This window comes from Muntiacus reevesi, chromosome 1 (genome assembly GCF_963930625.1).
Source record: "Muntiacus reevesi chromosome 1, mMunRee1.1, whole genome shotgun sequence".
Lineage (NCBI taxonomy): Eukaryota > Metazoa > Chordata > Mammalia > Artiodactyla > Cervidae > Muntiacus > Muntiacus reevesi.
Genome location: NC_089249.1, coordinates 212,505,254 through 212,529,764, shown reverse-complemented (window position 1 = coordinate 212,529,764; position 24,511 = coordinate 212,505,254). Strand labels below are relative to the sequence as shown.

At 40.0% G+C, this 24,511-nt stretch overlaps 1 protein-coding gene across 3 annotated transcripts in view; it reads left to right on the top strand.

Annotated features, from left to right (window-relative positions):
• The window catches only part of TNFAIP8 (TNF alpha induced protein 8), a 137,319-nt gene extending 120,627 nt beyond the window's left edge, over positions 1-16,692 (top strand). For all 3 annotated transcript variants that reach the window (XM_065934590.1, XM_065934582.1, XM_065934573.1), the window contains one exon: positions 14,984-16,692. In XM_065934590.1, coding sequence (XP_065790662.1) covers positions 14,984-15,549 — 566 coding nt within the window. In that variant the 3' untranslated portion in view covers positions 15,550-16,692. The remainder of the gene's footprint in view (positions 1-14,983) is intronic.
• The last annotated feature ends 7,819 nt before the right edge of the window (positions 16,693-24,511 follow it).

Below are 24,511 nucleotides of genomic sequence, written 5' to 3'. Positions count from 1 at the left end.
GTGAAAAAAAAATTTGAGGAGTTACATCTGTTCATAGGCTTCCCTAGTGGCTCAAATGGTAAAAAATCTGCCTGTAATGCAGGAGACCAGAGTTCCATCCCTGGGTCAGGAAGGTCCTTCTGAAGAAGGGCATGGCAACCCACTCCAGTATTCTTGCCTGGAGAATCCTATGGACAGAGGAGCCTGGCAGGCTACAGTCCATGGGGTTGCAAAGAGTCGGACATGACTGAGGGACTGACACTTTCACTTTCACTTACATCTGTTCATAGGCTATTTACAGCATGTCTTAATGGCCAAAGTATGTCTGTTGAAAATAGTAAAGTTTTATGTTGTAGAATTTCACCTCAGAGTAGGGATCTTCCACCATTACCCCCCATCAGAACCACCCACCAGAGTGCTTCCTCCAAACAGCTGCTTAGACTGTAGTCCTGAGGATTCTGATTCCGTCAGTCCAACCATGAATTTCTAGAAAGCGCCAGACCTTCTGATACACTTGCCAAAGAGATTGCTGTCCATTTCCTGCTGTATCAGTTCTTTCCCTCCCAAAGCTTTCTCAGAAACTGAGTACCATCATAGTAAATTTTCCTGGCCTTGACAACACATTGTACATAGTTTGTGTTTAAGGTTTCTTTTTTTTTCTTTTAATTTTATTTTATTAGTTGGAGGCCAATTACTTCACAACATTTCAGTGGGTTTTGTCATACATTGACACAAATCAGCCATAGAGTTACACATATTCCCCATCCCGATCCCCCCTCCCACCTCCCTCTCCACCCGACTCCTCTGGGTCCTCCCAGTGCACCAGGCCCGAGCACTCGTCTCATGCATCCCACCTGGGCTGGTGATCTGATTCACCATAGATAATATACATGCTGTTCTTTTGAAACATCCCACCCTCACCTTCTCCCACAGAGTTCAAAAGTCTGTTCTGTACTTCTGTGTCTCTTTTTCTGTTTTGCATATAGGGTTATCGTTACCATCTTTCTAAATTCCATATATATGTGTTAGTATGCTGTAATGTTCTTTATCTTTCTGGCTTACTTCACTCTGTATAAGGTTTCTCTAAAATGATGACCTATTGGGGTGAGATGGTGGGGGGCCGGGGCACAGAGTGAGAGGGAGGTTCAAGACAGAGGGGATATATATACTTATAGCTGATTCACAAACCAGCTCCACATTGTGAAGCAATTATCCTTCAATCAAAAATTTAAAAGTTTCTGTAAAATCCATAGGACCCACATGCCTCCTTGGGTTTCTCACATATTATGCTGCTGGGCAGACTTTTTCATTCCTAACTCTCTTGTAGGAATCTGTAGGTCTGCTCTGGAATGCAGTCACATTTATTTCTGTTAAGGCAGACTCTTCTGTATCTTCCAAGGCTGCCTCTTGGGTCAGTCTCTACTTGTGAAACCTTCCTCAAACCTAGTTTCCTTCCATTTCAGCAAAATTATTGTTCCTTCTCTTTGCTACCATTGCTTCCAGGATTCTGCTGAGCTGTGTAACCATCTGCTTCCTGCCCCCACTCCACCTTAGACTTGAGTGTCTGGACAGAAAGGATAGGTTGTTTATCTCTGAAACCGCAGTATCTGATACATTATGAACACTCAGAAGTTTTGTTGAATGATTCATGTCTTTGGGTTAATGTCCTGTCATCTCTCCTCACTCCTATTTCACAAGTCATGATCACAAGACTCTTACCATCCCATACCAGCTGAATGTCAACAATACCTACCTACTTTAATAATAGGGGTAACAACATTAATGACAATAGTAATAATAGTTCACATTAATTGATGCTATTTTTTCACACCTGGTGCTCCCCTAAGCACTTTGTATGGGTTATTCCTGTTTAATCATCCCCATTTGCATGTGGGGAAACTAAGGCACAGAGAAGTTAGGTAACTAGCCCCAGAGACCCAGCACTCAGTAGCCAAACTAGGGTTCTCACCCAGACAGTGAGCCTCTGAATCCCAGGCTCACAGTCACCACCTTGCTTGTCTTTTTGCCTGGCTGCCTGTCCTGCCCTCCCCTATTTACAGGAGACTATTATGAATCCATTCCAGAGGAATATCAAGAACTCAAGTCCATTTGTTAGCCAATAATTTTCACTGATCTTAGCCTACAAATTTATTAATGGGTCATCTGTGTAGATGAAAAACCTGAGTAAGTAAAGTTAAAATGTTCCTTTACTCCACTTATCCTCAAGACCTTTAATATTATTAGTACATTTTTTGCCACTCAAATGGGACCCTTGTCCCTCATATACACTGTTTCCCAAACTTATTTAGCTAGAGGGAATTACCCCTCACCCCTCACTTAAGACTCTTAACTTCTTGAAGAATTGGGTTTTTGTTTTTAACATAATTCAGAATAAAAGCTGGCTAGTGCTCATGTGGGGTTCCCAAGAAATTTCTCAGGTCCTAAATATTTGGGTAACCCTGACTTTTGACCCTTTCTTATTTAGTCTTGAGTGCCTTTAGTGCTTCAGTACTTAAGTAGTCTTTAGTGACCACTCACATTTACCTGCTGGAGGAGAGAGGCACAGATTTGTTGTCAGAGCGTAATTGCTAATAGTACCCTTTTCAGAGGGATCCCATTAGGATGATAAACTGCATAATTTCTCTAATCATAAGCTCCCCCTGCCCCAGTTAAGTAAAGACCTCTGTTTCAACCTTGCTACCTTCTCACCAGTCACTGAAGGACTCTCATTGCTATCACGTGAATGGGACTAAAGGTAACAGCCATGTGCCTCTGGCATCTCACCATTTTATGTCCTAGTCATGCAGGGAATTACAGAATTTCATAAACTGGAATTACTCGGTTTAGTCTCTCATCACTCAAAAGTAGCATTAATAAGAATTGCAAGCCTGTTAGACTTTTTAATGCCTCTTGATGAGGGTGAAAGAGGAGAATGACAAAGCTAGCTTAAAATTCAACGTTCAAAAAACTAAGATCGTGGAATTTGGTCCCATCACTTCATGGCAAATAGAAGGGGAAAAAGTGGAAGCAGTGATGGATTTTATTTTTTCGGATTCAGAAATCACTGTGGACAGTGACTGCAGCCATGAAATTAAAACACTTGCTCGTTGGAAGGAAAGCTATAACAAACCTAGATAGCATATTAAAAGGCAAAGATATCACTTTGCCGACGGCAGAAGTCTATATAGTCAAAGCTATGGTTTTCCTGATAATCATATATGGATGTGAGAGTTGGAGTGTAAAGAAAGCTGAGCACTGAAGAAATGCTTTCGAATTGTGGTTCTGGAGAAAACTCTTAGGAGTCCCCTGGACAGCAATGAGATCAAATCAGCCAATCCTAAAGGAAATCAACCCTGAATACTCATTGGAAGAACTGATACTGAAGCTGAAGCTCCAATACTTTGGCTACCTGATGTGAAGAACCGACTCATTGGAAAAGACCCTGATGCTGGGAAAGATTGAAGGCAAGAGGAGAAAGGAGATACAGAGGATGAGATGGTTAGATAGCATCACCAACTCAGTGGATATGAATTTGAGCTAACTCTGGGAGATAGTAAAGGAATTGAAGCCTGGTGTGCTGCAATCCATGGGGTCACAAAGAGTCAGACACACCTTAGTGACTGAACAACAACAAAAACCTCTTCACCCCGCTCAGTATCTGTCTATTCATATATATGCTCTTTTGTGCAGAGAAGACAGCAACTCTGAAAGGATACCAAAAGAATAGTTGTCTCTGGAAAGCAGTGGTCTGGGTCAGGACTGCACAGTGGTTAGCAAAGCTGAAAGTGAGACTTCTCACTTTAAATATTTATATTATGGCTTTTGAGTAATCTAAGCATATTTTTTTTTAATTTCACTTTAAAATATTTAGAAACTAGTCTGGATTTTCCCTAGAAATACAGGCTGTTTCAAACCCAGCTGGATTGATCTATTTTATTGAGTCCATTTCTTACCACCAGGGAAACCTGGTATCTTTTTTTATTTTCATTTCATTTCACTTTGTCAAATATTATTAGGTCTTCCCATTCCCATATTTCAAGAGAGAGTTTTTTTTTGTTGTTGTTGTTTTGTTTTCATGCTTGTATGGTATAGCAGAACTCTTCAGAGAATGGTTTGGAGTTGGACATATCTAGGATCAAGTTCATCTCTTCCACTTACTGACTGTATAACCTTGAGAAAACAACTTAATTTCTCTGGGCCTCATTTGCCATATCTCTAAATGGGGATAATTACCTCCCTCCTGAGATTGTTGCGAAGCTTCAGTAAGATAGTGCAGATTCTAGGCAGTTCTGGGGATAATGTGGTGTTAAGTTCAAAATACAGTGACTAGCCAGTGAGTTCTCATGACTGTTAACCTCCCACTCTGAGTAGCCACAAAATCCATTTCTATTCCTGTAATCTCCATTCTAATATTTACAAGACTGACATCCCATGGGATCCAACCATACCCCTTCATACAGATATCATCAAACTTTCTTCCAACCCTGGTATAAGTGGATCTAGACACATCAGGCATATCTTGTCAGAGTTTATGCTTTCTAGAAAGCAATCACGGAGAAGGCAATGGCAACGCACTCCAGTACTCTTGCCTGGAAAATCCCATGGACAGAGGAGCCTGGTAGGCTGCGGTCCATGGGGTCGCTAAGAGTTGGACACGACTGAGTGACCTCACTTTCACTTTTCACTTTTACACATTGGAGAAGGAAATGGCAACCCACTCCAGTGTTCTTGCCTGGAGAATCCCAGGGACAGGGGAGCCTAGTGGGCTGCCGTCTATGGGGTCACACAGTCAGACACGACTGAAGTGACTTAGCAGCAGCAGGAGCAGAAAGCAATCAAGTCATCTCATGATTTATGGAGCAAATTAACTGGAAACAAAACAAAACAACAACAAAAAAGCAGAGATGGAATCTAATATGGAGTTAATGGTATTGAAACTTAGGAAATGACATTTTCAATTTCAAAATCATCACAAAATTAAGCCACAGGCATCAAAAACATACAACTGAACCCAAAATCAAAATGAAAAGATTCCAGAATTAAAAGCAATAAAAACAGCTCAAGATCACACAGGGGAAAAGCTTCACAGTATTTTCTTCAGGACATAATTTCTCTTGTCCACAAATTTGGAAAATAGAAGATATAAGGAGAAACGAGTAGAAAGAACACAGTGTGTGCAAATATTGGATTTGAATTCCTGCTTCTCTACCTCAAGTGTATTAAATAAGGAAGCAAAACTCAGTGTGCGTTTGTGGTCTGTAGGCATGAGCCCAGAAGCTCACTGCTGGAGTTTTCTGACTCTTAGTGGTAAAGAACCCACCAGCCAATGCAGGACATGTAAGAGACCCAGGTTCAATTGCTGGGTTGGGAAGATCCCCTGGAGAAGGAAATGGCAACCCACTCCAATATTCTTGCCTGGAGAATCCTACAGACAGAGGAGCCTGGCAGGCTACAGTCCATGGGGTCGCAAAGAGTCAGATGCAACTGAGTGACTTAGCACACACGCACACAAATCTAACTTAAGCCAGACCATCTTGAAACGATGCCTCACTTAGTAGATGAGAAAACAAATATGAAGAAATTAAATTGCACCCAAGTCTAAAACCCAGGACTCTTGACCTTGATCTCTTGTTTCCATCCATGCTGTTCTTACCTGGCAGGAAACTTTGCCTTTGGGTCTCTGGTTCTCTGGGAAGCTTTGTAAAGTCTGGGGGTGAAGCTGTGACTTTATGGAGTAATCTTGTCTGCTGTGGGTTTTCACTTTGGCTTTATAGTTGACCTATTTCCTTTACATTTTAACCACTATCACACAGCTTTGTGTGAATGTCAATACTGTTTGTCTTTTTTGCTCCCTTCAGGGTTTGATTCTGTTTTCCATGGGCCAGTTTTCCCTAGACAAAATATCCTTGTGTTACCTATCAGAGTCCTGGTGGTACTGAAATCTACCTGAAAAAAAAAAAGAGAGAGAAATTCCCTGATAAAGGAAAATTTAATATATGTTAGTTTTTTTAAGGTCATCATGGAAAAGGTTCTGTAACTCATTATTCACTAAAGTATATGAAGTCTTTGCATTCATACAGTCATCAGGCATTTTGCATTTCTAAGCATTTTGCATTTCCATATTGAGTCCAGAAGGAGTTGATTGATTTTCACCGAATGTCATTCAGTACTGGAGAGCCTCGGAAGGTATTTGAAGTTTAATTTGTTGACTTCTTTAAGCAAACCTGTGGTGAAAACTTCTATGCCAGGTATTCTGTGAGATCCTCCTTTGTGGTCCATGTTCATTTATCTTTACGACAACTCCGAGAGGTGGGGATCATTAGCCCCATCTTGTAGATAGGAAAGTTGAGTCTCAGTAATATCCCTGTGCATGCGTGCTCCATTACTCAGTTGTGTCCAACTCTTTGCAATCCCATGGATTGTAGCCTGTCAGGTTCCTCTGTCCACAGGATTTTCCAGGCAAGAATATTGGAGTAGGTTGCCATTTCCTCCTCCAGGCGACCTTCACTATCCAGGGATTGAACCCATGTCTCTGTCTGCCTGTACTGCAGGCAGGTTCTTTACCACTGAAACACCTGGAAAGCCCATCGTATCCCTAAGCGCCATGGCTTCATGGAACCGTTAGCTACAGAATATTGGACTTTTATTAACACACTCTTCCAGGACCCTGGAAAAATTAGTTGCCATAGGAAATGCGTATGCTGCTGCTGCTGCTAAGTTGCTTCAGTCGTGTCTGACTCTGTGTGACCCCATAGACGGCAGCCCACCAGGCTCCCCCATCCCTGGGATTCTCCGGGCAAGAACACTGGAGTGGGTTGCCATTTCCTTCTCCAATGCAGGAAAGTGAAAAGTGAAAGTGAAGTTGCTCAGTCATGTCCGACTCTTCACGACCCCATGGACTGCAGCCCGCCAGGCTCCTCCATCCATGGGGTTTTCCAGGCAAGAGTACTGGAGTGGGTTGTCATTGCCTTCTCCAAAATGTGTATGAGTTCTCTCTAAAGAATGACATGTACTGCAGTTTTGTTTTGACTTCACATGGTTTTGAGGGGAAAATTCTATTCTGTGTTAAAGGGTATATTTTTAAGAAGATCAATTTGTGACTCAAAAATACAAAATGGACATGCCAAAGATATCGCTTAACTCATTCATTAATAAGAAATCAGTAAGTCTGATGATTGTTTCAAAGGAGACTGCTAAGTGCCACACAGGCAGACAAGAAAATGAGGAAGCAGTTGCACCTCCAGTAGACAGAATTTGTCTGTATCTCTGTGGCCAGGAGCCAATTGCAGTACTACCAGATTTACTTAAGAGCTGTGAATCAGCTATGTACAGAACAAGGAAAGGAATCTGCAGGGGTTGCTTTACTATTTCCAGGACTGCATTAAAAATCATCCAGAGATTTATTTTTTTTTCTTTTGCCCCCCTTTAAAGTCGCTGTCTTCCCTGACATTTGTCTTCTTTAATTTGTTGCCCTTGAAAATGAGCATGTGCTTTTCTAAAGGTGGTAGGAGACACAGAGTGGATGACTTAGCTTGTCCCTGTGATGAGGCACACCACTGGTTTTCAAGCTCTTGGGGTCAGCAAAATGCATGCTCCCCCAAATTTGCATTCAACATCAGGTTAAGAACCTTAGATGTATTGATTTTCCCAAGACTATGTTCTTTTATGTTAGGGTTTCCATCTGTGTGACCTGAAGGTGATAAGGGATTAAGGTTCCTGGCACTTGTCATTTCTCTCTGGATAGCATTGCCTCTGCTTGCTGCCATGATCATTGCTTCTGGCCCTTCCAGGGTCAGCCCTTCTCACAGTCTGAATCTCTGCTGCTTTTGCTGGCTGTGGCCCTCTCCCCATCCCTCACTCTCTTTTTCTTTCTTTCTTTTGTTGTTTCTTTTCTATCCTGTTTAATTTTCCACCCTGGAATGTTTGTGTGGAGGCTGGTGTCACAGATACATCACCAGGGACTCAGCAATTCCTTTCTTTTCTCCTAGAGTGCAATCAAATCCTGATATAGGGGGTCAACTCTTAGACATTTGACTTCTTGTGAAGTGTTTCCTGTTGGTTATGGCCACTTGTATATCCCCAAAGCAGTCTTTTTTACTAAGCCCTATTTAGATTTGGAGTAATTCAAATGCAAGAGAGCTAAGGTTTTACACGTTAGTTTAAAGAACTTCTGTTAACAGACCACAGCAGCCAGACATGCTGTCCAAATTGTTTTCTTTTCCATCCTTCCTAATACTGGGCCCACTGGATCAAATTTTAACTAGGCAAGAATTAGTAATGACATATACCTGCATCTGTGGTCACCATTTCGAAGTTCCAAGTATAACAAATTTCATGGGTAAAGAAATTATGTGTTTGCAGGTGAGGTTATTAAGAAAGTGACTTGAGTACTTCACTATATTAGCAATTTCTTAATTGGGATAATGTTGTGTGTGTGTGTTTGTGTGTGTGTGTGTGTGTTCAGTCGCTTCAGTCATGTCTGAATCTTTGCAACCTTGTGGACTATAGCCTGCCAGTTGCCTCTGTCCATGGGATTCTCCAGGCAAGAATACTGGAGTGGGTTGCCATGCCCTCCTCCAGGGGATCTTTCCAACCCAGGGATCAAACCCGCATCTCTTGTGTCTCATGCATTGTAGGTGGATTCTTCACCACTGAGCCACATGGGAAGCCAGTGTTATGGGTTTTGTTGTTGTTGTTCAGTCATGTAGTCATGTCCAACTTTTGGTGAGCCCATGGACTGCAGCATGCCAGGCTTCCCTGTCCTTCACCATCTCCCAGAGCTTGCTCAAACTCATGTCCATTGAATTGGTGATGCTATCCAACTATCTCATCCTCTGTCATATCCTTCTCCTCTTGCCTTCAGGCTTTCCCGGCATCAGGGTTTTTTCTAATGAGTTGGCTCTTCACATCAGGTGGTCAAAGAATTGGAGCTTTAGCTTCAGAATCAGTCCTTCCAATGAATATTCAGGACTGATTTCCTTCAGGATTGACTGGTTTGATCTCTTTGCAGTCCAAGGGGCTCTCAAGAGTCTTCTCCAACACCACAGTTCAAAAGCATCAATTCTTGGCGCTCAGCCTTCTTTATTGTCCAACTCTCACATCTGTACATGACTACTGGAAAAACCATAGTTTTGACTAGATGGACCTTTGTTGGCAAAGTAATGTCTCTGCTTTTTAATATGCTGTCTAGGTTTGTCATAGCTTTTCTTCCAAGGAGCAAGCATCTTTTAATTTCATGACTGCAATCACCATCTGCAGTGATTTTGGAGCCCAAGAAAATAAAGTTTGTCACTGTTTCCATTGTTTCCCCATCTATTTGCCATGAAGTGATGAAACTGGATGCCATGATCTTAGTTTTTTGAATGTTATGGGTAACTTTTGTTAATTTCAGAAAACTATAGTTTTTCATTCATTAGTGTCATGAAAAGGTTTGGGTTTTTTTCCCCCTTCTGAGCACTTTTTTTTCTTATATAAAGGGGTCATTATAGTTTTGACACTAGTGTTTATCTCTAAACTTATAATTGTTGATACTAAAACCAGTATTCTCTAAAAATCAGTTTGCCTTACAACAAACATTGCTGAAATAAACATTTGATTAAGCTAAGAAAGGAGATGTAAAGACATAGAGGAGAGTCAGTAGATAAGTGTAGTGAAGTCGCTCAGTCGTGTCCGACTCTTTGCGACCCCATGGACTGCAGCCTCTCAGGCTCCTCCGTCCATGGGATTTTCCAGGCAAGAATATTGGAGTGGGTTGCCATTTCCTTCTCCAGGGGATCTTCCCAACTGAGGGATTGAACCCATGTCCCCCGCATTGCAGGCGGACACTTTACCCTCTAAGCCACCAGGGAAGCTCAAATAGCAATCATACCTATTTCTGTAAACTATCTTAAATAGTTTTGATGTTGTGGTAATCCTTTATATATATATATAAAGCATCATTTCTCATTAGTCAACAACATACAAGTGTATTCTCAAACACAAGTAAATCAGTACTTCCAGCACTTTCTTCCTTGAGAACATTTATTCATATATCTCAGTTGCTTCCCGGGCATATCTTTGATTATATGTTTCATCACAGATCCACACAGAGTGAAAGGTGGGTGTGTGTTTAATCTTCCACTGTAGTTCAAGACAGAACCACTGCACCCTGGTTTTACACTAAATATTTGTATTATTGTCCTTTGAGATTTTCTCACTGTACAAAATAAGTCTTTCCCCTTTATTTTTTATGTTTACATTTTTAAAAAATTATAGTTAATCTGCAAAATTGTATTAGCTCCACATGTACAGTAGAGTGACGTATATTCAACTATCTATTTTCAGATTATTTTCCATTATAGCTTGTTATGAGACAGTGAATATAGTTCTCTGTGCTATATAGTAGGTAGTATATATATATTAGAGGCTTCCAGATGGCACAGTGGTAAAGAATCCACCTGCCAGTGCAGGGGATGCAGGAAACAAGAGCTCGATCCCTGGGTCGGGAAGATCCCCCAGAGTAGAAAATAGCAACCCACTCCAGTGTTCTTGCCATGAAAAATTCCGTGGACAGACTAGCCTGGCAGGCTACAGTCCGCGAGGTCCCAAAAAGTCAGCCGTGCCTGAGTGACTAAGCACACTCATACATGTATGTGTTTATGTCAAGCTCCTAATTTGTTCTCTCCCTCATCCTCTCTGGTAGCCATAAGTTTATTTTCTATGACTGTGAGTCTGTTTCTTTTTGTAAATAAGTTCATTTATGTAATTTTTTTAGACTCCACACATATGAATGATATCGTATCACTTAGTATGATAATCTCTGGGTCCATCCATGTTGATGCAGATGGCAGTATTTCTTTCTTATGGTTGAGTAATATTCCATTGCATATATGTACCACTTCTTCTTTATTCATTCATCTGTTGATGGATACTTAAGTTGCTAAATCTTGCTCTTCAAAAGAACTGATTGATGACAAGAAGAGAAACCACAGTCTGAGGTGCTTCAAAAGAAGAAAACCACATATTTAATCAGGTAAAGAAGATACCTGTTTCTCTAGCTTTTACAACAAAGCACCCACATATGTATTTAGGGCTCTCATTTTTCAGGTCAGCATATTTTCATGGAGAAGTGTTTAAATATAGTGGAGAGAGAAGCAGTTAACTTCTGCTTCTGTCAGAAGTGTCAGGTCCCCGGTACCCTCGTAGGCCTAGAGGACGACACAGTGAATAAGATATACAAGTTCCACTCTCAAAGTGCGTATTCTAGTAAAGTAAGACAGACAATGAAGATGTAAGCAAATGATGAAGATTTCAAGAACAAGGAAGTAGGATGGATAGCAGCGAATTTAAGTGAAGTGTCGTTTTCAGATTTACATAAAAACCCTGGCTGCTGTGGGAAGAGATTGGGAAGGGGCTTGGACTGGGGCTGTGGTCCATGGAGATAGAGGCAAGTGAATAGAGTTTAGAGAATAGGAGGAAGGTGGAATGGAAAGAACTTGGTACTGGACTAGGTAAGGGAGGGGATGGTATGGTGGACAACCCCCAGGTCTCTGACTTGAGCACATGGATAGAAGGGATGCTGTTAATTAAGATAGTAAAGAGTGGAGGAGTAGCAATCTGGGGACAGGAAGGAATCAAGGATTCAGTTTTGGACATGGTACATTTGAGATGCCTGCAAACTAGCCAAGGAAAAGAAAAACCTTGAGTGTGTTTGCAAAATGAGTCTGGAAAGGAGGTCAGGGTTGAGTTGTAACGGTGGGAATCATTGGCCTGTGAGTGATATCTGAAGCCATGGAAGTGGATGAGATCACTCAGGGATGAGGATTGCGAAGGAGAAAAATGTGGTCCAGGACTAGCTGTGAGATACACCAGACATTTCATCGATCTAGTGGAGGATGTAGCACTGACCACAGACAAGCCTGAGCAGGAATGGCTAAAGGCGGTTAATTTGCAATAAAAAAAGAGCAATCATATTTCATGATCACAGACCAACAGTCCTGGCCAGCAACTCCCAGCCACAACTCCCAGCTGGCTCTGAAAAGGCCTTCACTAATGGAAAGAAATGTACTGCATGCATGTCTTCCCCACAGAACAGGGAGCAGCAGCTTCATCCTCATTTTCAACGATGACTGTACTGGATGTAATCCAGAGGATAAAATGCAAGTGTGAAGCTGCTGCTGTATTTCTGGAGCAGGGTTTGAAGTTCCTCTGAAACGAATGTGAAAGCCTCAGAGACCAACTTCTCTGTCCTGGTTCAGGTTTGGTTCTCAGTAAATGAGGAACGATCTCGCCTCATGGGCAACAGCCTTTCTTTTGCAAGAAGTTAATGTGCTACACCAGAGAGTTATTATTGTCTTTTTTTGCAATTAAATGGGACATTTAGATTTAATGTTTAAAAGTAGCCTATAAGAAGTAGAAACTTGCAAGTCCAGCCTTGGAAAGAGGAGCACAGAGGAGTCTTTAGAACTCTCTGTCTGGTTTCAGTTATTTCATATTGTACTGTGTTGCCATTTCATAGGCATTGCAGTAAATTCCTGATGGGATGTTTGTAGACTATGCCACATTCTAATCAATTAAAAACAGAATAACCTTTCAAATTTATATAAAATAAATTGCTGAAATCCTAATTAGTTGCTGTGTACCTGAAAATTTGGGCGTATCCCTTCTTATATAGTGTATGAGCTTCCCTGCTAACTCAGACAGTAAGGAATCTGCCTGCAATGCTGGAGACCCAGATTCGATTCCTGGGTCAGGAAGATCCCCTGGAGAAGGGAATGGCAATCCATCCCAGTATTCTTGCAAATAGAATCCCATGGACAGAGGAGCCTGGCAGGCCTCAGTCATGGGGTCGCAAAGAGAAACAGAATAACCTTTCAACTTTATATAAAATAAATTCCTGAAATCCTAGTGTGTCTGAAAATTTGGGGGTATCCCTTCCTATATAAATCAGGTTTATTATTTGTAGAGGTCTGTGTCTTAAGTTCAGTCATGGGAGATAGTCCCTAGTCTTATTAGTTTGATAATACTAACTACATGAATGAACTACATCATGAATGAACTACATTCATTTTGACATAAATTCTTCAGTGTGAGGCCATGCACTCTTGCAAAGCATTGAAAAGTAGAAATAATTCATGAACTACTACTTAAATAATCAAAGTATTAAAAAGCCTGAAAACTTTCAACAGGTTGGCTATTTCTCGTGCGTTTTAACTTTCCATTTCTTTCTCAAAATCTATTTCAGTTCTTCTTCTGCAGTTTCAGTTCATGTTTCGCAGGTTTAACTGTCAACATTTGTGAGAGGACCATCTCTAATTCAATCAATATGTTCTTTCAGGGTGTATGGCCATGTAAAGTTCTGAATGACATCCTGGTAATTAGGTAATTCACAGCTATTTGTACTGTATACCATGAGCTACTTTGGCCCTGATTTCAAATCTGACATGGCAGTTCCACATCGAGGGGGTTACTTTCTTATAGACCTTCCCAGCCTGGATTTGGGAGCGGCTACCTTTTTGTTTTCTAATGTTGCTAACATGTTCAAGCTAGAAATAATTTCCTAATTATTTCTAATAATGTCACTGATGCCCTGACTCATTCCTGCATATCTGTATTTTTAAGCTTTTCATCTTTCATTAGTGAGTGACTGCCTTCCAACACTCAGGCACCTAGGAGAAGAGGGAGGAAGCGCGGTTGTAGCGGAACAGCACGCACGAAGTGGGGGGAATCTTGGGGAGGAGAAAAACTAAACTTGGTTTGGGGAATAAACATTTATTGAGCATATTCACTGACTGGCTATAAATAGAGAACATCACAGTGTCTTATTAATACTTAATACATGCAACTCTAATTGTATCTTTAATCTCTGCCCAGTTAAGTTATGATAATTCCAGAAGTGAACTCTAAGGATCTGCCTTTTCAAAGTGTGTTCTTCATGTGGCACATTTCATTAGCTCACACAGAAGGGTTATTTTCTCAAATCATATAAAAATTTAAAGGGCACAGTGGCCATTCATTAGATATAGCAAGGGACAACGAGTTCTCCAAAGAATATTTCTTTCCAACACTCCGCTCTGGAGAGTTGACACTCAGTGTGGTTAGGATGATCAAACTGGTCAGCCACTGCTGACCAGTGGCACAGGAAATTTGACTTTTTGCAAATTTTGGGCTACAGAGCAAGGTTTTCCTTTTGATTAGCTTCCAAATCGAATCTGTCAATTTACTCAGTATCATGGCTCTGTCACTTTTTCCCTTTTACATTTAAATGTATTTCCTTAAATTGTTCTCAGTTACTGTTGTTCAGAGAACAATTGTGGAGTTGACTTTATATTCCTTATGTGATTCTTATAAAATTTAAACTAGGGAAAAATTGCATAAAAATTTACTCCTCGTGAGACACACTGTCTTTATAATCAGAGCCCTTTAACTTCTTCTTTTTTTTTTATTTTAGCTTTTTAAAAATTTTATTGGAGCATAGTTGATTGACAGCATTGTATTAGCTTCTGGTGTATAACAAAGTGATTCAGTTATACATGCACATGTATTAATTCTTTTTCAGATTTTTTTCCTGTATGGATTATTACAGAATATTGAGTAGGGGTCCCCATGCTAGAGTATTTGGTGTGTAAGTCCTTAATTATTTTATATATAGTAATGTGTGTATGATAATCCAAAGTTCCTTATTTATCCTTCTCCCACCCCCCTCTCCCAGAGCCCTTTAACTTCTAAACGAAATATTGGCTATAAAGCAGAAGATACAAATCAAACACTTGAATTGCCAAAAAAACCCTTCAAGATTATGAATAGCCACCCATTAATTTCACCAGTGAGGACCTAATTCTGCCCCCCAAATGCAGGATAATTATTTTGGTTCCTTTCTGAACCAAAAGCTAACGTTAGTAGGTGGGAGGCAAATCATAGAGTGCGAACATCAGAAGGAAAATACTCCTCCAGGTGAGATTTTTAATTTGCTCCTCTCGCTGATCTTTACTGAGTTTTTATCTCCCCTCTCCTCTTTTGTTTTCAGTGGCTACAGATGTCTTTAATTCAAAAAACCTGGCCGTTCAGGCACAAAAGAAGATCTTGGGCAAAATGGCATCCAAGTCCATCGCAACCACCCTCATCGACGACACAAGCAGCGAAGTGCTGGACGAGCTCTACAGGGTGACCAAGGAGTACACCCAGAATAAGAAGGAGGCAGAGAAAATCATCAAAAACCTCATCAAAACCGTCATCAAGCTGGCCATCCTTTACAGGAATAACCAGTTTAACCAAGACGAGCTGGCGCTGATGGAGAAGTTTAAGAAGAAAGTCCATCAGCTTGCTATGACGGTGGTCAGCTTCCACCAGGTGGACTTCACCTTCGACCGCAACGTGCTGTCCAAGCTGTTGAACGAGTGCAGAGAGATGCTGCACCAGATCATCCAGCGCCACCTCACCGCCAAGTCACACGGACGGGTTAACAGCGTCTTTGATCACTTCTCAGATTGTGATTTCTTGGCGGCCTTGTATAATCCCTTTGGAAATTTTAAACCCCACTTACAGAAACTGTGTGATGGTATCAACAAAATGTTGGATGAAGAGAACATATGAGCATGTGAGTTGAGATTGTGACTGCTCATGATTTATTTGAAGACGGAGCTCTGCTGATTTATGAAGGAAAAAACAAGAAGAATGTTTTTAAAAATTACACATATTTCAGAAAGACTTTGCCCAATTCAGTTGTCAGACATTAATGGCAATGTTTTATGAGGCTTGTTTTATTTGAAGAAAAATATATTGGCAAATATTCTGGTTAAAAGCTTCCCAACAGTTAACAGATCATGGGAAAGGTATATGGTTGCATGATGCAAATACAGAGTTATATAAAGAAAGATACATGTGGCTCCAAACCTCAAGACATCTTTTTTTAGGACAGTTGTGTTGGTGGCACATTGCATATTTCTAACGTGTACAGAGTTGTGTATTTTGGTTCACCTTTATTCCTTACTATGTATGTGTACCTCTTTTAAAAAGCCAAGAACCCCCTCTTACTGTCATTTCTCCTTTTGAAGCAATTCCATTTTCAAGTTTACCTTTTGTTAAAGATTCTTTTGTTAAAGACTTTCTCATTGACATTCAAAAATTCCATCTTAATTAAGACATTCCGGTATTAAGACAGTCGAACCCTCAGAAAAATAGAAAACTGCTTCTCTGAAATCAGTATTGTAGAAATCAGTTGTATTTGACATTATGAATAATTTAGTCCAACATAAGACTATGCTTCTGGAATCGAGTCCTGTTTCTTAGTAGCAACAGTAATACTTCCTCAAACATGAAAATTCCCCCAAATGACATGCCATTTGCCTTGAAATGCTTGCTGAGGGCTTAACTTGTATGTCATCTTGAAAATGTGCTGATGGAATCTCCATTTTTCATGTCTGTTTTAAATGTAAGAAACAAAGAGAAAATCTAGATCATTACTGATATTGGGACTATAAAAAGTAAGTGCTTTTAAGAATGATAAAACAGTCTATACTTTAGTGATGAGCCCATCAGAATAATTTAATTTAGGAGGTGGAGAGAGGCAGAAGGGAAGAACGAATCTTGCTACAAGAACATGAGAATGAATGCATTTCAATGTTTAGTAAGGTTTGATAGGTAAATAAAGTGTTACTTTTTTATTTAACTGATAAGATTTTGCTGTTTTGTTATTTGCTGTTTTGATGAGTAAACCAAAGAATATTTGCATTCCAAGCTGTTTGTCTGTTGTTTATATATAATTTTATATGTATGAATGATAAAGCAAGCATTTGCTTATTTTGTGAAAAAGAAATAGAAACCTGCTGGCTAACTCTGACTCCTAGGAAATAACAGACGTGGTCACCAGCACTAAATATTTGCATTGTCACTATGTCCGTGATTTAGTGTACTCCTTTGCCTTCCTCCCAGAATATTTATGTTAAAATAATAGCTTACCAGCAAAGGTCCTACAACTAAAATTTACTACAGGCTAAAGGAGATGGTAGCTTTCTCTGGGACCCTCACATGCTTGTCTGAGTCAAGCAGCAGAGGAAAAGCGTCTCTCCCTATTTGATGTTAAATCCTGACACCAAAATTTGAACTGAAATCACCATCCTCCCTTCCCCGGGCCAGTAGGTGACCACGGTAAGTTATAGCAATAGCATAATGATTGCAGAACTGGTCCCTCTAGCTTCAGAGACTGCTAAGTAGCTTATAAATTTAGTTTAGCAGCCTCTCTTGATCAACTCTGGGAAAACCAAGAGTGTGTTATGTGGACGCTACTGACCTAGCGCATTCTGTGTTCTACAGGATTCAGAGGAAGTGTGGGAAATGGAGTCCCAGGCAGTTGGCTGATGCCCCTTGCTCGTCTCTAGCAATAAACAGGACCAACCAGAGAGAGAGAACACCTAGGAATAAATTTAGATGAGTCTGGACACCTTGGGATCATAAACTTGTACCTTCAGGATGGCAGTCAGATGCGCACGGGGGAGGGGAAGAGCAGCCCTGAATTTCCCGCAGAAGGAAGGCAGTGAGGAGTATCTTGAAGCAGGGAAACCTGTTTGCTCCCCTGTTTCAGCATCATCTTCTCCTTCATCTTGTGCCTGGAAGGCATGACTCAGAAGGATCAGTGTCAGTTTTCATCAGCAAGTTCATTTCTGATGCAACAGCACTCCCTTTGTGCATGAGTTTATTTGAGGTGGAAAGCTGGAAAGAATGCGGATAATGCTTAGGATAGATAATTCTGAGCCAAGTTCATAGTCATTTTAGGGTCTTATGAAAAACTGAATCTTTTTTATTACATTTTGGAAAAAAAATCATGAAGTGTATTATAATTGATTTTTTAAAATTTCTCTGCAAACTTTATGAGCTGATTTATTAGGTGAGTGATAATGCTACTCTTAACAACTGGCATTACAGAGTAGATATTATGTGCCAGGCATAGTAACTCATTCAATGCCCACCACAACCTTCACTGTTCTATAGATGAGGCAACTAACGCAAGAGACACTAGGGAATTTGCCTGAGGTCACATAGCTCTGGTGTCAAAACCAGTTTATATTAATAAAACCTTAGTTTCATTTAATGATGATATAGGGGAAAAAAAAAAAACAGTCCTAGAAACATCATTAGTCCAGAGAGGAGTGGGCAGTGTCCTTCTGAAATGGATTTTCACATAGTGGCGTTTTAGAAGGTATTTAAATCATACAGATCTGACCCATTCTGGGTATGCTTTTATGCAAAGAAGTCTTATGAAGTTTTCAACATGGCTTCTAATTTGGGGGGCATTTCATGGTTCAAATTTTTGGTCCCTTTCTGAAACTTAAAGGTGCTTCCAATTAACAGTAACTTTGAACATTGACCCCTGAAGTATGGTATGCGTCTCCCTGCCGGTGGTCTTTCTGTGGATACACATGGCACTCTATGTGCACGCAGCTAAGACAAGCAGAAGTTCACCAGTATATTCCCCAGAAAAGGTATGGCATTGATTTAAAACTTCAACATTATTTTCCAGGTTGAGAGACTGGAAACATCGGAGCAAGTAAGCCTAAAAATAGCCTTGTGTTTTTCTGGTTACTATATCTTTCATATAGAACTCAAAATTAGTGAAAAAGAAGACCAAATGTTAGGAACTTTAATGGCACAGAAATAATGCTGCTTTTTTTGTCTTATAAACCAGTTCTTTTTTAGATTTTTTTCTCCCACCACGTTGCTGCTTAAAAAAACAGAAAATTTAAACTTTCTGGTGGATTCCTCCCCATTAAAGGACTAAAATCGCATTTTTTTGTACTCTGTACATATCAATTGAATTCTTACTGAGCATTTTAATTTATCCTTGAGGTACTTATGATGAGAGCACCTAAGTTATAATTTAGCATACAGATAAAAAATGTAAGATGAATGTGCCCATCCATATGATGAAATAGTTGTAGTAAAATGTTAGGTACTATTTAACTGCTAGGAAATTAAAATATCCTAAATTAGCATGTTAATAGTATTTATACTATTTTTACGTTTTTATCCAACCTTGCATTTCCAAACTGGCATTATCTAAATTAGTTGAACTTTGCAGTGTTCAAAAAATCACTGTTTTACTTGATCTACTGCATCTGTGGGCATAAAGCTTCTATATTATTTGTTCGGCTCAAAGCAGGTTTTAGTACTCAGTGTTGTTTATAACATACAATTTTATTCTACCTCTGAAATAACTTTCCTTGCTGTGATTCAGTTTTAAGTCTTTATAGAAACCCCCTAATGAATCACTGAATCACTAACCAGAAAAACGAGTTAACTTTTTGCTTCCAAAACAGGACAGTAGGAAGATATTTAGGAACTTATCATCTCATATCACCATCATGGCAAAATATTGGAAATCCATTTTCTCTTTCACTGAGGTGTTCTGCTGGTTACTTGCATGTGCCCAGAGCCATAGACAGGTTTATCTCTGGGAATTTCCCAAAATGGAAGCATTTTTGTATAATATTGATTCATGTCTGTCTAGCCAAAGATGTATTTTCCATCTAGCAAGAAACATCAGCCCCAAGTTATAGGGGCACAAGCTACTCCAAAGACATCCTGTCTGCTGAGCCCTGAAAAAGGATACAGACAAGTCAGCCAGCGTTCACAGTTAAGAGAAAAACATCTGTGCCTCGGAAAATATTCTTAAGTACAGAGCATTGTGCTTTGTGTCCACCAAATTTCCATGCAGTATTTGTAAGGGTAGCCAGCAAGTGGGTAAGGTCCCTCATCTTCCTTCATGGGTGGCTGAGGAAATTCTTTGCCTTCCCCACCAACAACTGCATAACTGTATTTTTGCCTTGTGGAAATAATTGGCTGATCAGGCACTTGGGGTTTGTTATTAACACAGGGAAAGAATATTTGATTTTTAAAAGTATGTATTTTGATTTGCAGAATGATCCAAAACAATATACTTCTTTGTACTTTGGTTTTTCCATTTAAAAGCTTACAGATGCATGAAGTCATTTGAAACTGCCTGATGTGAAGTATAAACACAAGACAGAGAAGTGAAAACTCTGAGTTTACCTACCTAAATGGTCACCATTATCTGGGATGATTGACATTTTATAAGAAGCTCAGGTTTCATTTTCCTGGAAGTGGGCTTTTATTAGCCAGCTCTCACCCATCCTAAGTGACTTGTCAACTCTCTTCTAAGACCACTTGTTTTCACTAAAGGGTAAATACTTGCCAAGCAAATTTGCAAGTATTTATAAGACATCTAATGTCCTAGAGGAAGACTTGCTGATGATTAGATAAAAGGGCCAGCATTATTGCTGTTCCCCAATCGTATGGACTTTGTGCTTTCGTGACTGAAGAGGCACATTTTTAACTTGCTGAAATTGTCACTGAACAACGTGCAGTGAAATCCGTGAGTAGAAACGTTCCATAGTATTTTCAGAGATTATGTGTCTGAGCTTGGCATCTTTTCCTCCTGGGGACTCGCTGTAGGGTGGCCAGGGGAGCCCAGCAGTGTCGAGAGGGCATGTCTGGAGCAGTTGAAACCACTGTTCCCAGCTCCTTGTCTGCCAGGGAGCTCCCTTTCCTTATCTTTAAATTTTGGATGAAATAACTACCTCATAGTTTCATTTTAAGGATAAAAATTAAACAAAACAAGAGGAGCTTTGAAACCTCCTATAGACTGTTCCTGTGTGAGGTATTGTTTACCTAAGCTATGAAAATAAGCCTGGAGCCTAAAACAAAATATACAACAGACTTCTGCAGCCTGAGAGAATTTTATTAAATCCAAGCCCTCTTTAAAAAATGTTTCTTGCTTTCAAATTAGGAAAATTGTTTTGAGTTGAATTATTAAAGTAATCGTTTGTGACACTTATGTGTGATCTCTTAGCTAATTAAATTCTGAATGTCTTCAATTATTTTATCATTCTGTTGGTTTTAGTTACCAGGTGCTACCTAACAAGCTACTGCAAAATGTGTTTTAAAACAACAATTTTGTTATGGCTCATGCTTCTTTGGGTTAACTGGGCACTTGTCTTTGATGGGATCTTACATGGTTGCAGTCAGCTGGTCGCTGAGACTGATGTCTTGAGAGATTTGACTGCTGCTGGAGTGGCTGAGCCTCTCCTCTTCCTGAGGTCTCTAGTTACTATTACTCAGGCCATTCCCTAACTGCAGGAGCAGAGGTTTCTAGGCCTTCTTAAGGTGTATACCCAGAATAGGCAGTGTCACTTCAGCTTCATTCTGCTGGTTGAAGCAAGTTACAGGCTATGTGTAGGGTCCTCAAGACTGCCATCAGGACTGCAGCTTCTCTAGAAGAAAAGAACTCAGAAATGCTGTCATACTCACAGTGAAGATTTACTCCAGTGAAAGGGCACAGATTAAAATCAGCAAAGGAAACAGGAGCATAGAGCAGAGTCCAGGAGAAACGAAGCGCAAACTTTCAGCTGTGCTTTGCCGGTGGAGTTTTACAGATAACACTTAGTTGCCTCAGCACTGATGTGTGATAACACATACAAAGTGTGGCCAGCCAGGGAGCTCACCTGAGCCTTGTCCAAGGTTTTTATTAAGGGTCAGTCTCATAAACGTGGAATGCCCACGTGATTGACCAGAGTTACTCGGTCTCCCTATCCTCCAGAGGTCAAACTGACACACATGGGTTCAGAGTCCCAGATGAACAAAAACAGGTGTTTACCATCAATCACATAGTTAACATGAACTATCTGGCTATGACTTAAGGCACTGGCTATCCACAGGGACTCTTATCAGACAGAATATGCCAAGGTCTTAGAGATTACCTCCAAGGAGCTAGTCAGAGATCAGTCCTCTCCTTAAAAAGTACAGAATCTGACCATCCCAAGCCTGCTGAGTTATCCTTTACTGTGTATGGGCCCAACTCCAATTTAGTCTAGGAAGGACTACACAAGGGCACGGATTCTAGGATGAATAGTTGTGAGAGCCATCTTTGAAGATTAGGCACTGGATCATTATTGTCCCCCCATGGCTCCAACCAAGACAACAGAGTATATAGGGAATCTGGATTTCTTCATGGAATAGTTTAACTGGAAACTGAATATATACATATATATACACATTTATATACATTTTATTTATATAATTATATATAGTTATATGTAAATAGAATGAAATAATGAAATGGGCTAAAGCTGTTGTCCATGTGAAAATGTGATGTATATCTATGTCCCTTGAGGCCTCAGGCCAGGACACAGAAATATATGATTGAACTGACCCAAGGAGGATGACCCTTCCATGTTTCTTTCCAGCCACGCCACTGAACCAGACCTCATGGGTCCTGCCCACCATTTGGTTCTGTCTGCTCTCTTATCACTAATCACTACCCTGAGATCCTTGAGTCTGGGAGAAGAAACATTGACAAAGAGCACGTGCCCTTACTGGCAAAGGAATGGAGCAGGCCCAGGAACACAGCCTGAGGATGAAACCCTGGGTGGGGTTTAGACGCTGACTGTTCCATCACCGGGTTTCCTTGCGGCTCTAGACAAGGTAGAGGTCTTTTCCTTTTCATTGGGTTACATTCAGAGAGTTGGTGTCCAAAGTCCTATTTGGGTAAATCACACTTCCCAATACTTGCTAATACGACAGAATATTTAAATTCCTGCTGATTACAAAGTATGGTCTTTGAAGTTTTAGTTTGTTTTATTTATCCTTTGACTAACCACACAAATTCAACCAAGAATAAATACAATGTAAACATGACCGATGGCTGAAAAACCTATCCTTTGTTTTGAACTATGTTCTAAAAGTTTGGCTTTTATTCATTAGCAGGCCAAGAAGGACAATGGCATCTCTAGTACGCATTAAAATCGAGTTTGCCTTGCTCTCCTCTCCCAGACTTTAAAAGCAGCAATTTCATTGATGGTACATTGACTCCTGTTTCTTTTAGTGTCAGGGAAAGGAAAGCAGCCGTCTTGGTGAGAGATTCTCACTTGCTGGTTGCTATCAGTAGAAAATGAATTTGGAATCTGAGACAATCTAAACTTTTCAATCATGTTGCAATGGTGGTATCAATACAGATACCCTAAGGGCTTACCTTTAATAATTCTGTTTGGTTCTCATATTTTTTATAATTAATTTTATTGGAGAATAGTTGCTGTACAGGTTCCCATAATATTTAAGAAAATCGTTCAACACCTATGTGAAGAGTATAGTTCTGTGAAAGGAACCTGAAATTCTAAACTGGTATGAAAACTGTTATGCAAATCATACGAGAGAGAAACCAGTGAGTCTGAATGCACAGTTTTGTTGCTCTTTTCCCTCGCCATTTGAGGGTATTTTCTGTAGATGTACTTCCATGTGAGGATTGTATGTTTTCATCTGACAGTGCTTGACACTAAGGTAGGAATTCCAGGGTCACAACCTTTCCTGAAGGGAGCAACTTTTGCAAATATATATGGGAATAATCGAAACTGGATAGGGTCAAAGACTTAAAAAAATTTTTTTTTGTCTTTTAAGCTTTTCATTTTAAAATAATTGTAGTCATAAAACATTGTAAAGATAGTGCAGAGAGTCCTTTGTACCTTTTATCCAGCTTGGTCTATGGTGACCTGTTGTATAGGTGTAGTACAATTCCAAAACCAGGAATTGACATTGGTACTAGATAGTGACTTTATTTAGTTTTCACTAAATAAGGTTCATTTTTTCTGATATGCATTCATGTGTGTGTGTGTGTATATGTGTGTGTATAGAGTTCTATGTAATTTTATCCCATGTATAGATTCGTGTAACCACCACCATAATCATGATACAGAACCACAAAAGAATTCTCTCATGCTACCTGCTCCAACTCATTAGGCTTGCTCTGTACTCATATCTGTTCCCATTCCATTCCCTTCCCATCCCTAGTAGCCAATCATCTGTTCTCCTCCTCTAGTTTTATCTCTTTGAGAATGTTATGTAAAAAAAAAAACAACAACTATTTGAGACTGACATCTTTTTCACTAACGTATTGGACCTCTTGCATGTATCAATAACTCATTCCCTTTATTGCTGAGTAGTATTCCATTATATGGATGCATTAGAGTCTACTCAACCATTCACCCATTGAATGACTTCTGGGTTGATTTAAATTTTCATTCATGTCCTTTTGTTCTTTATTTTGTTTCATTCTTTTCTCCTTCTTTACTTCCTCCTCCTCCTCAGTAAACTTACTGGAGTGTAACATACATGTGGAAAATTATAAGGGTACAGTGCTATAAATTTCTCACAAAGGGAACACACCTGTTAAGCAGCACTCTGGCTAAGAAAAAGGACATTTTGGGAATTCCCTGGTGGTCCAGTGGTTAAGACTCAGGGCTTTCACTGCCATTGACCTGGTTTCAACCCCTGGTCGGGGAACTATGATCCCACAACCCATGTGATGTTCCAAAACACAAGTACTACCCAGAAGTCCCCCACCCAAGGCATCCAGTATTTTGACTTCTAGTACTAGATTAGTTTTGCCTGTTTTTGAACTTCATATAAATGGAATCATTCAGTATATACTCTTTCGTATTTGTCTTCTCTTGTAAGATTCATCAAGTATTCTCTTGAACCATCTCTAAGA